Genomic DNA, 11,529 nt, shown 5'->3' on the forward strand with positions numbered 1-11,529 from the left:
CTCTGCTAAAGGCAGAGGACACAAAACAGAAATATGGATGAGCCGGTTTCTGAAGAGGACAATGATATGAGGTCTTATGAGGCGGTCATGGGGACTGAAGCTGCTCTTCCTGTAACACACAAATTCAAAAGCGGTACCATCTTTTGGAGTCCAGTACCTTGTGGCTTATATGGCAGGGCAACTGCTACAAATGTCATCAAAATGACCCCTGGGATTGCAAGGTTTTCTGTGACAAGAATAAGTGACACCAAAACATGTTTTGATCTGGTTATGCCAATGTCACTAAAGAGAGTTGTCATTGGTGTGACAAATCTTGAAAAAAATGTCTATGGTGACATTTGGAATGACACTGATGAGGAATACCTGGACTATCTGTTGATGGGATACATTAACAGGGAGAAATATTTTCCAGGCAACAACGTCCCTTCAGACCTTTTGAATGATATGAAGAGTCTTCAGATCTGACAACAGATACTAGAGCAAAATCTGACAAGCTTGCTTCCATCAGGGGTGACTCGTTGACATGACTACCAAGCAACACAATATCATGTTTCACAATTTCTTTGAGGAAAGTATTGCCTTACATATATACCTTACATTTAGTAACAGTAAGATAACTTGATAAGCTTTTATTTTTTAGAAACAAAAATCTCTTGATGTTCAGTTTACCTTTTGGGGTGGGGGTTTCAGTTTTTATTTACATTTTATAGCATCCTGATTTTGTCATGGTTTACTTCTATTTATTTATTTTTTATTATTTGTTAACCTCTGTTCTTAGCCTCAGGTGGAATAGCTTGGCTAGCACCTTCCCTCTGATCCGCCCCTGGGTGGAGCCTTCTGGCTCATGTTGTCGTTCCCCCAGCTGTTTTCTATGGCGTAATCAAGAGCTTGGCTGTTGGGTGCCACAGTTCTCAGATTGTCCTGACATGGTGACCGTCAGGCCTCCTTGGTTTTGAGTAATTTCCTGCACTTACCTTGTGTAACCTGTATTTTCTGCTCCTCCTCTAGCTGCCAGGAAACCTTTGAACTCCAAGTCAACACTCCTGTGGACTGTGAGCACCTCCAGGCAGTTTTTCTTATTTACTACCTGCAAGTGGAATGACTTACAAGGTCTCCGCCTGCGTCCTTTTGACCAAGTACTCCTTTTGAACTCCCCCATGCCATCTTTTTATGTTAGACTTTTATAATCAATTACAAATACAGCAATACTCATTCCTACTTACCTGGTACTCCACTAATAGTCACTCTCCTGTCTGACAGAGCTCCCAGTAGCATGGCTGTTAACTCAGTTAAGCAACTAGTCACTTACAAGAACCTGCTTTTCCGTTTTCTAATGAAGACATGCAAACATCTGCTTGACTCTGCTCACGGAGTCCAGTTTATACCAAACTATGCCTTTTTTGGAGTTGTTGTACTTTTGCCCATTTGGAAGAAAGCTCGGGATGCAAACAATCCTCCATGAGTGGAAAGGCTGGAGTGCTCAAATGGTGCACAGTTGTTTTGGTGACTCAAATCCTTCCTAGTGATTCAGGTTAGTCCTTTAACATATGAAAGTAAAGCATTAAGTGACATTTTACATAAACATTATGTATGGCATTTAAATGCATGTTAAGCTTCGGTGGTTACAATAACATCTTGTTGTTGCATAACGTGTGTTTGCCTAAACCGAATGTTGAATTTTTCCATTTACACAAGCAGCCTTCATGTCAGTGTTTCCTTATGCCCGCAAGAATTTGGGCGGGCTGTATTAGAAACCCTTGGAGCACCAATTGCTTTTTTTTTAAAAAAATTTTTATTAACCCTCTTCCTAAACCATAAGCCATCTGTCTGCATAATTTAAGGTAGGAATGTGTGTTCATCAGTGGTTGAAGTTACAAAAAACATGTGTTACACAATCTGTGAATCAACTGTATCGGTTACAAAATCAGTTGTTTTTGCCACTTTAACATAAAGCATTAGAAAAGTTGCGACAGTCATGCATGGGGATTGTTATTTTGGTCTCTTATGAGGAACTTGTATTTAAACAACACTATTGGAAAAATACGCCTGCAACACCTTTAAACTTTAACTTTGGAACAGAAACTTGTCTGACAGCAGTTTTTATCCATGCATGAACCTGCAGCTGGCTGCTATAGTGGTCACATGTCCTCTACTATAAACCTCAGCACAAACCAATGAGGCTACGTAATTTCCAATAAACTCAATGATCAAAAATGTTGCCAAAAACTCCGCGCTGTCAGCAAAACCTTTGTTTACCTCAGCAGTCATGTTGCTTGACCGGCATGTGCGGTACAGGAGTTGTCACATGTAAATCTGGGCATTCCTCACTTCCCTGAACTGACTATATCCTGTTCTAACACGACTTATACAAGTCGGCTGCTTTCATTATCCACAGCTCTGACAGCTTTGTAAAAGAAGACTGCTCTGCTGAACTAAGCTGGTGACCAAAAACATGTTTAACACAGGTGTTTCGACCTATCTGTGCTTGTTTTTTGCCTGCTGCTTCTGCTGCAGCAGAGCTATGCCGACTAAACGCAACAACGAGGCTGTGAATGACAGATCTGTGATAGGTGAGTAAAATACACCATCAGGACTTTATATTTGGTATTTCACTCACAGAGATGCACATCTTTAGAAAGCAGAGCGAATCACTTCTGTAGCTGTGTCCCTGTTGACTGTTCAATCAGAGCTGCTGTGATTTTTGTTCCACAGGTATTTTAACTCAGGTTGTTACAGATGAAATTATGAAACCATTTGGGAGGACTTACATACCTTCCTCTTACGTGAAATACATCGAGTCTGGGGGCAGCAGAGTGATGCCTATAAGGTGGGTTGAGTCATTTAAGAGTAAAGATGAGCTTTTAAAGAAGTCTGTTCTGTTGGCTCCAATGAAAAGGAAAGAACTGGGTGTATTTAGAGCTCATTATGCCTATTAAACCTCACTCAAAACAACAGTGTCTTTAAATCTGCATATTAAAAACAGAGAGAGGGGTTTTTTTTAAGTTTTTTTTTTTTTAAGGAGACTCATTTTGAGTCATTGGAGCTTGGTGACTTTGCATCAGCGTTCAACATTAGGTGAATGTTAACTCGCCTAATTTTTACGTTGTTGCTGACATTTTGTGGAAGAAGAAGTTGACCCCCCTGTGTGAGCTCACCATTGTGTAGTCTGAACAATGGAAAATAGTACAACGCTCATTGTTTTTTGTTTCCCTGCACAGATTAACTCTGACTACATCTGAATATGAGAACATTTTCATGAAGATAAACGGGTGAGCTGCTGTATATTGATTTAAATGTGTTGGCAACTGAAATTTGTGTCTAAATAGATTACATTATTTGCCATGTGATGTCGGTTCAGGTTGATTTTCATTGGGGGAAATGCAGATTTGGAGACTTCAGACTTTGCCCGGGTGGCGAAGATTTTTTACAGGCTCGCTCTGGCGGTTAGTATAGAACATCATTCTCTGTTTATTGTTTTCTGCTTCAAAGCCTGTCTCGTTTGTGCAGAAATGAACTCCTCTTAGGGGAAGATCTTGTACCTGTCCTGAAGGTTTCCAGTGCTTAATAGCAAAGAAAAATAAGAGCTTCTTCTTTAACAACATTTGAACACTTACACTTGGCATTTTGAAATTCTGCTCTACAAAATTAACGTTAACTTCAATCAATTATTAATAGTTTGAGGTTAATCTTTGCACCGAGAACATTGTTTAAGATCAAGACTAGTTTGTTAATATGACGTACACTTGCCCTACATGTGCAGGACATTTAAGCTACTGTTGATTGCAAAAGGGAAAAAAAATTTAGCAACATTTTGTATGTTAGCGTAAATTTTCGTTTTGGTTTCCTGCTGTTGGTGCAGAAAAATTACATTTCCAACTTCCTGTGACTTTCAGGCTAATGATGCCGGGGACTACTTCCCTATTTGGGGCACATGCATGGGAATGCAGCTACTCACTGTGCTGGTGGCTGGTGAAAATCTCCTGACAAAAACCCCAGCTGAGAACTTAGCATTGCCCCTCAACTTAACCACAGGTTCGTGCTTGGTTGCTGTCTTTATGTGAATCTGTGTTATTTTTTTTACTCTTTGAATTAACTGGAGGAATGTGTTTTTGTATGTATGCATGCATGCAAGCAAGCTAGCTGGAACTTTTTTTTTTCTCAGTGGTTAGAAATTTTTTGCAGAAGAGTGCCTGAACAAAACAATTGGTGTCAGTAGAGGCAAGTTACAAATCTGGGGGATTTTTGGCCCCAACTTTAAATGCTCTTTCTGCATATATGTGATGTGCTCTTTGGATGAGGTTGCTGTTGTAATTCTTTGACCCCAACTTTACTCTTACCCTAAGAACCCCCTCTTGAGCCTCTGTTCTTGCCCGGATGGTGTGGAACCTTCAACGGGTCCTTCAGTATCTGAGCTGCTCTAGAGCAGCATCTCCTGGTATAGATGTCCTGAAGGGAGGGGAGAGCAGTCCTGCAGCAGCGTTCTGCTGTACGCTCTCTGAAGAGCTTTTTTGTCCTTGACACAGCTGTTCCCATACCAGTATGTGATGTTCTGTGTGAAGATGCTCTCCACAGCGCCTGCATAGAAAGTCCTGAGGATCCCTGAGAGACCCTGAACTTCCTCAGTTGTCGTAGGTGGTGCAGGCGCTGCCTAGCCTTTTAGGACTGGACCTGAATGTGGGCAGATCATGTCAGATCTGAGGAGATGTGGACACTGAGGTACTTGAAGGACTATATCGTCTCCACTGGAGCGCCGTTGATGGTAATGGGCTTGTAGTCTCTGTGCTTACTCCTTCTGAAGTCCACCACCAGCTCCTTGGTCTTGCAGACGTTCAGCTCCACTTGGTTGTTCCGGCACCACGATGCCAGATTCTTCACTTCATCCATGTAGGCCGCCTCATTGTTATTGGAGATGGCACCCAACACCACTGTGTCGTCAGCAAACTTCATAATTGTATTGGAGCCATGGGTGGCCACACAGTCTGAAGTGCAGAGGGAGTAGAGCAGTGGAGAGAGGACACAGCCCTGTAGCGCTCCTGTGTTGATGGTGATGCTGTCGGAGATGCACCTACCCACCCTCACCACCTGAGTTCTGCCAGTGAGGAAGTCCAACACCCATGCACACAGACGGCTGTTGTGTCCTAGATAGATCCCTCAGCTTTGTGAACAGTCTGCTGGGCACTATTGTGTTAAATGCTGAACTGTAATCAGCAAACAGCAGTCTCACATAGTTACCCTGTTTTTTGTCCACGTGGCTAAGGATGGTGTGCAGAACATGGGCGATGGTGTCCTCCGTGGATCTGTTGAGTCATTAGGCGAACTGGAGCGGATCTGTGGTGTTTGGGATGGAGGATGAATCAGTGCAACTGGCCAGTAGTTATTTAGGCATGAGGGCTTGTTGTTCTTGGGCACAGGGATGATGATGATGGATCTCTTGAAGCATTAAATTGTTAAATTATTAAATTGTTCTCAAAAGCTTTGTCAGTTAGAGAACAAATAAAATAATCAAACTGAGATGCATCAAAAAATATTCAAATTTATTCCCCCCAAAAGTCTATTTTTGCCTTTCTTCAGAGTGTGAGGTTAGACATATCAGCTATGATGACTTCTGAAGATCTCTGAACAGTTAAATTGCCTAGATTGTCTTATCCTAAACTGATATATCTATTCAGATGTCAAAGGAGCTTACAAAGAAAAGCGTCTGGACTTCTTTAAGTTGCTTGAAGACGTTTCACCTCTCATCCGAGAAGCTTCTTCAGTTCTGAGGTCAAATGGTGGAGAGTCCCAGATATAAACCTAGTGGGAGTAACCCCCCACAGAGGGACCACAGGACCCCTGATGATCCTCTAATCGCCTGAGCCAAGGTGTGAAACTGGGTGTGGGTCCCAATCAGCCAGAGTTTCGGGTGCGTTCATTGTGAAACCTGGCCCCACCTTATCATGCGAATTCCTGAGGTCAGATGGCCCAGGATGTGAGTGGGCGTTAAGGCGTCAGGGAAGGGATCTCAAAACTGGATTATAGATGGCAGAGAGTTGGTGTCGTAAACCACCGCCTCTGTTCAAAGATGGTCGCTCACAGTGGACATAGATGGCTTCTTTCACTCCTCTTTCAAACCATCTATCCTCTCTGTCCAAAATGTGAACATTGGCATCCTCGAAAGAGTGTCCTTTATCCTTAAGATGCAGATGGACTGCTGAGTCTTGTCCTGTGGAGGTGGCTCTTCTGTGTTGTGCCATGCGCTTGTGAAGTGGCTGTTTGGTCTCTCCAATGTAGAGGTCTGGGCATTCCTCGCTGCACTGTACAGCATACACCACATTGTTAAGTTTGTGTTTTGGCGTTTTGTCTTTCGGGTGAACCAGTTTTTGTCTGAGCGTGTTGCTGGGTCTGAAATACACTGGGATGTCGTGCTTGGAGAAAACCCTCCTGAGTTTTTCTGATACACCGGCTACATAGGGGATGACAATGTTGTTGCGTCTGTCTTTCTTATCCTCCCTCGCTGGTGTCTGATCTTCTTTTCTGTGCCTCTTTGCTGACTTTAAGAACGCCCATTTAGGATAGCCGCACGTTTTGAGTGCTTCCTTTACATGTGTGTGTGTTCCTTCTTTTTTCCTTCAGGCTTAGAGGGAACATGTTCTGCCCGGTGGTGTAGGGTCCTAATTACTCCAAGTTTGTGTTCCAGAGGGTGATGGGAGTCAAAGAGGAGGTACTGGTCCGTGTGTGTGGGCTTCCGGTAAACTTCGATGTTGAGTTTGCCGTTCTCTTCAATGTGCACAGCGCAGTCCAGGAAAGGCAAACAGTCGTCCTTTGTGTCTTCCCTGGTGAACTTGATGTTTTTATCCACAGCGTTAATGTGCGCAGTGAAGGATTCCACTTCTTGTGTCTTGATTTTGACCCAGGTGTCGTCTATATATCTGTACCAGTGGCTGGGTACTCTTCCTTTGAAAGAGCCAAGAGCCTTCCTTTCCACTTCCTCCATGTAAAGGTTGGCTACAATAGGTGACACGGGGGAGCCCATGGCACAGCCATGTTTTTGTCTGTAAAAGCCTTCGTTGTATTTGAAATATGTAGTGGTGAGGCAGAGGTCTAACAGTGTGCAAATCTGATCGGGTGTGAAGTTGGTCCTGTCCTCCAAGGAGCTGTCTTCTTGTAGTCGTTTTCTGACAGTCTCCACGGCCTCCGTGGTGGGTATGCAAGTGAAGAGAGAGACTACATCAAAGGACACCATGGTTTCATCTGGATCCAGGGTAAGTTTCTGGACCTTGTCGGTGAAGTCGGTGGAGTTCTTGATGTGGTGTGGGGTGTTCCCCATGAGAGGCGCAAGGATGGTAGCAAGGTGTTTAGCAATGTTATAAGTGGCTGAGTTTATGCTACTGACTATGGGTCTGAGTGGGACAGCTTCCTTGTGGATTTTAGGAAGTCCGTAAATGCAGGGTATGGCATCCCCTGGGTAAAGGCGGTGATATGTAAGGCGAAACTCTGGCTGATTGGGACCCACACCCAGTTTCACACCTTGGCTCAGGCGATTAGAGGATCATCAGGGGTCCTTTTGTCCCTCTGTGGGGGGTTACTCCCACTAGGTTTATATCTGGGACTCTCCACCATTTGACCTCAGAACTGAAGAAGCTTCTCGGATGAGAGGTGAAACGTCTTCAAGTAACTTAAAGAAGTCCAGATGCTTTTCTTTGTAAGCTCCTTTGACTACGATGACCTGGATGACTGAGAACCTTCAGACATATCTATTCAGATGTTTTTTTCTTCTTTTGTGTTAAATGTGTTCAATTTTATAAGTGGACTTAATCAAATACCCTTTTGTGTTGCGTGCAGAAGTGCAGTCCAGCCGGATGTTCAATACTTTCCCAGATGAGCTCATCAATGCTTTGACCCAGGAACCTCTGACTGGCAATTTTCACAACTATGGAATTACAATAAAGGTACAGCATGAGCCTTCTTCTGACCAGTGTCGCCAAACAGAAAGTTTTACTTCCTCTGTTAGGTTTTGAATAGTTATTGTTTGGAGAAATAAAATCCCAGCCAATGATCACAGTTAGGAGCGTTCGTTTCAGCAGGGGTTTAACAGATATACTTTACAGATATATCTTTTAATCTGCATTCAGAATGAATTTGTCTGCCATGAAAAGAGTTGTCGTCATTTGAGCGGACATTAAACAAAGCATTAGTAGAAATGAAGCCCAAAAGCGAATTCTTCTAATAAATCCAAACAGTTCTGAGTATTGCATACAAGAAGGAGAGTTAAAATAATAACAAATAGAGACACTTAAATGATAACTGCTAATATGACGAATGTTCTCACAGGACTTCCAGGAAAATGAGATGCTACAGAGTTTCTTCACCATCTTGTCAACAAACATCGCTAAGAACGGAGCTCACTTTGTGTCAACTTTCGAAGGTTACAAGGTTTATTTTTTTATTTGGGAAGCTGAAGGATTTCCATGCAACAGCACTGTACCAAGAGATATATTGTTTTGTTCTGACAGGTAAAAGATATCCTTTCTACGGAGTTCAGTGGCACCCGGAGGTGAATCGTTTTCAGTGGTACAGAAAGCTGAACTTCCCTCACTCCCGTCACGCTGTGCAGTTATCGTCGCTGCTAGCTGAATTTTTTGTCAATGAAGGTAACATGACAAGCATGCATTATCAAAAAACATACACTGTCACGGTCTGGCTGGCAGACTGTGGGGATGTGGGGAAGGAGGACCCAGGCGCGGAGCTCAAAGTTCAAGCAGTGCGTTTATTTACAGAGGGTGATATCAAACAACAATAAATCCCCGTGTTTTTCCCCAGACTCCCGTGTCGTGCCCTCCAAGTGCTCTCTGCTCCCGTGTCTGCACTCCCGGTGCTCGCTGCTCCTTAAGCCTTCCACGCTCCTCCTGCGGGAAACAATAGCGGCAGCAGTCAGGACACTGAACAATGGCAGGCATACACTACACGACCAAAACCTAAACTGGGTAACTAACGTGGAGTCCCAAGCAATGATCCCGCGTCGGTGGGAGCTCCAAGACTCTCTTAAGTAGCTCCCCCGATGAGGCCTGATCAGCAGCAGGTGTGTGGCTTCGGGTGTGGCCAGTCCCCTTGCAGGGCCACACCCTCCAGGCCTGACGCCGCCTATAAACAAGTGCTCAGCCACCCACACACACACATATACACAAGCACAGAGAAGGGGAAGCAACACCAAAATACACAACAATAGCACAGGTCCATGACTGCCCAGGGGTCCTGGGTCGCCCAGTCCCAGGACCCTGACATACACTGCTCAACAAAATTAAAGGAACACTTTTTAATCAGAGTATAGTATCAACCCAATTAAACTGGGATATTAATCTAGTCAAATAAGAAGCAGAGGGAGTTGTTAATCAGTTTTCAGTTGCATTGGTGTTACATGAACTCAACAGATGCATTCAGCTAGGGTCAATGTCACTACTGGTAGCATAAGGTGATACATGGACCCTACATAGGTTTCACAGGTAGTCCAACACCTCCAGGATAACACAGCAGCGTGTACAATGACCAAAAGGAGTTGGACAGAGCTATAGAAGGTCCTAACACATCACCAGGACTGGTATCTGCTCCTTTTTGAAACGAGGAACAGGATGAGCGCTGCTGGAGTCCTACAAAATCACTTCCAGTAGGCCACTAGTATGAATGTCTCTGACCTTTGTGGTGACCGCTATTTCCTGGTGAAACCAACTTAACTAATCAGCATCACTGATGCAAACCTTATATAAAACAGCGTGCTATCTTCTCATGAACTGCTTTCAGAACTGTGGGTATATTTATCGCCCTGTTTTGATCAGTTTCACTTGCAGACGTGAAAAAACAAAAAAAAAACAACTTCACAGGACTCCATGCAGTGCTGTGTAAACTAGTAGCTTGCAGAACCACTTTTAGTGGCAATAGCTTAAGTAATCCTTTTGTGTGACTTTATCGGTCTGTCACGTCACTGTGGAGGAATTTGGGCCCTCTGTTCTTTACAGCAGTGCTTCAGTTCATTAAAGATTGCAGACAATTGTTTATGCATGGCACCTTTAGGTTCCCGTGACAGGATTTCACTATGGTTGAGGTCTGGAATTTGGGCCGTTGCAACACCTTGATTCTTTCCTTTTGATTTCTTTTTTTTTTTAGCCATTCTGTTGCAGGTTTGCTGCTGTGCTTGGGATCGTTGTCCCAACAATTTTGGATAAAGCACGTGAAGAGTACACTATGAATTTAGACGCTTTCGATTAAATTGGCTAAGTAGAAAGGCTACACAGGCCCCACTGTGCGCTGTAACAGGAACGGGAAGTGATACTACTTACCGCAGAGCGAGCTAACACCCAGTGAGATGCAGTGATGGAGCATCACTAGTATTTGAAGTTCATGGTTAACTTGGTGACTGCAAGGCATGCAGGTCCTGTGGCTGGAAAAAGAGCACAAATAATTACCCCCCACCATTGTGCTTGGCAGCTGGTGTGAGGGGTTAGTGCTCATTTGCATTTTCTTGGTTTTCTCCAAACATCTCTACTTTGGTCTTGGCTTTCCAAAGAACTTTGTTCCAGAAATCTTGCAGTTTGTTCAGATGCATCTTTGCAAACCTAAACTGTGCTGCCATGTTCTTTTTAGGAAAAATGTCGCTTTGTCTTGGCAGCCCTTCCAAACAAGCTATATTTGTATCCATCAGTATACTCTCATGCATTGTAGCATTTAACATGGTTACTAAAGCCCGAGTATGAGATGTCTTGTTTTGGCTCTTGTTTGTTTTGTTTCTTTAAATTTCTGAGTATTGCACTTGAAGTGAATTTGCTGGGATGTCCTCTTCTGGGAAAAACTATGGCACACACCTAAACGCTCCAAACTTGCAAACTGTCAAAATTTCTGCTTGTATAGAAGGGGTCTATAAAATTGTTACTTGCTGTCGATTATTTTATCAAGTGAGTTTGATTAATTGCTATTAAAGAAGTAAACATATACTTAGTTTTTCACAGGATTTTCACATGACCGCCATTAAGCTATTTTATTCTAACGTAACCTAACCACATGTATGTCTGCTCTGCTTTGTTTAGCAAGGAGAAGTTTACATCACTTTGACAGTCCTGCAGAAGAGGAATCCTCACTGATTTACAGCTACTCACCTGTCTATGTCGCAAACATCACAGCATATGAGCAGGCCTACTTCTTCTGAGCTACTCCTGCAGCTGAATGGATCTCTGCACATGTAAATGTTTATATGCTCTAGTGTCTGTAGTACGCTCGTAAAGTCTGCTGGTTTTAATCTCAGATAATCAAAAGTGCTGTTTAAACCTTTGTGCTGATTCAGAGTATATTTGTATTTCACTAAGGAAGTATTTTTGCTGGCAATTATGGCATTACCGACCCAGAACTATTACTTTAATGGCAAAAATAACACATTAATGTGGTCGTTTATCATAGTGAAGTGTGACTGTGTTTGAAGTAAACATCAGGATAGATTTTAGGAGAACTAGGTCCACGTCTTTTGTACTTGGTTGTCATTTAATAAACAATTTTTTTAATGTGTGT

The 11,529-nt window shown here is 43.1% G+C and overlaps 1 protein-coding gene across 1 annotated transcript; it reads left to right on the forward strand.

The window, feature by feature from the left end:
* Positions 1 to 803: 803 nt before the first annotated feature.
* LOC113033411 (gamma-glutamyl hydrolase) lies at positions 804 to 11,526 on the forward strand. Its single transcript, XM_026187172.1, has 11 exons — positions 804 to 929; positions 1,009 to 1,531; positions 2,396 to 2,570; positions 2,713 to 2,827; positions 3,219 to 3,269; positions 3,359 to 3,443; positions 3,894 to 4,032; positions 7,822 to 7,928; positions 8,311 to 8,404; positions 8,493 to 8,630; positions 11,055 to 11,526. The coding sequence occupies exons 3-11, from the start codon at positions 2,453 to 2,455 to the stop codon at positions 11,171 to 11,173; spliced, it is 966 nt and encodes a 321-aa protein (XP_026042957.1). The 5' UTR covers positions 804 to 929; positions 1,009 to 1,531; positions 2,396 to 2,452; the 3' UTR covers positions 11,174 to 11,526.
* The last annotated feature ends 3 nt before the right edge of the window (positions 11,527 to 11,529 follow it).

This window comes from Astatotilapia calliptera, chromosome 12, assembly GCF_900246225.1.
Source record: "Astatotilapia calliptera chromosome 12, fAstCal1.2, whole genome shotgun sequence".
Lineage (NCBI taxonomy): Eukaryota > Metazoa > Chordata > Actinopteri > Cichliformes > Cichlidae > Astatotilapia > Astatotilapia calliptera.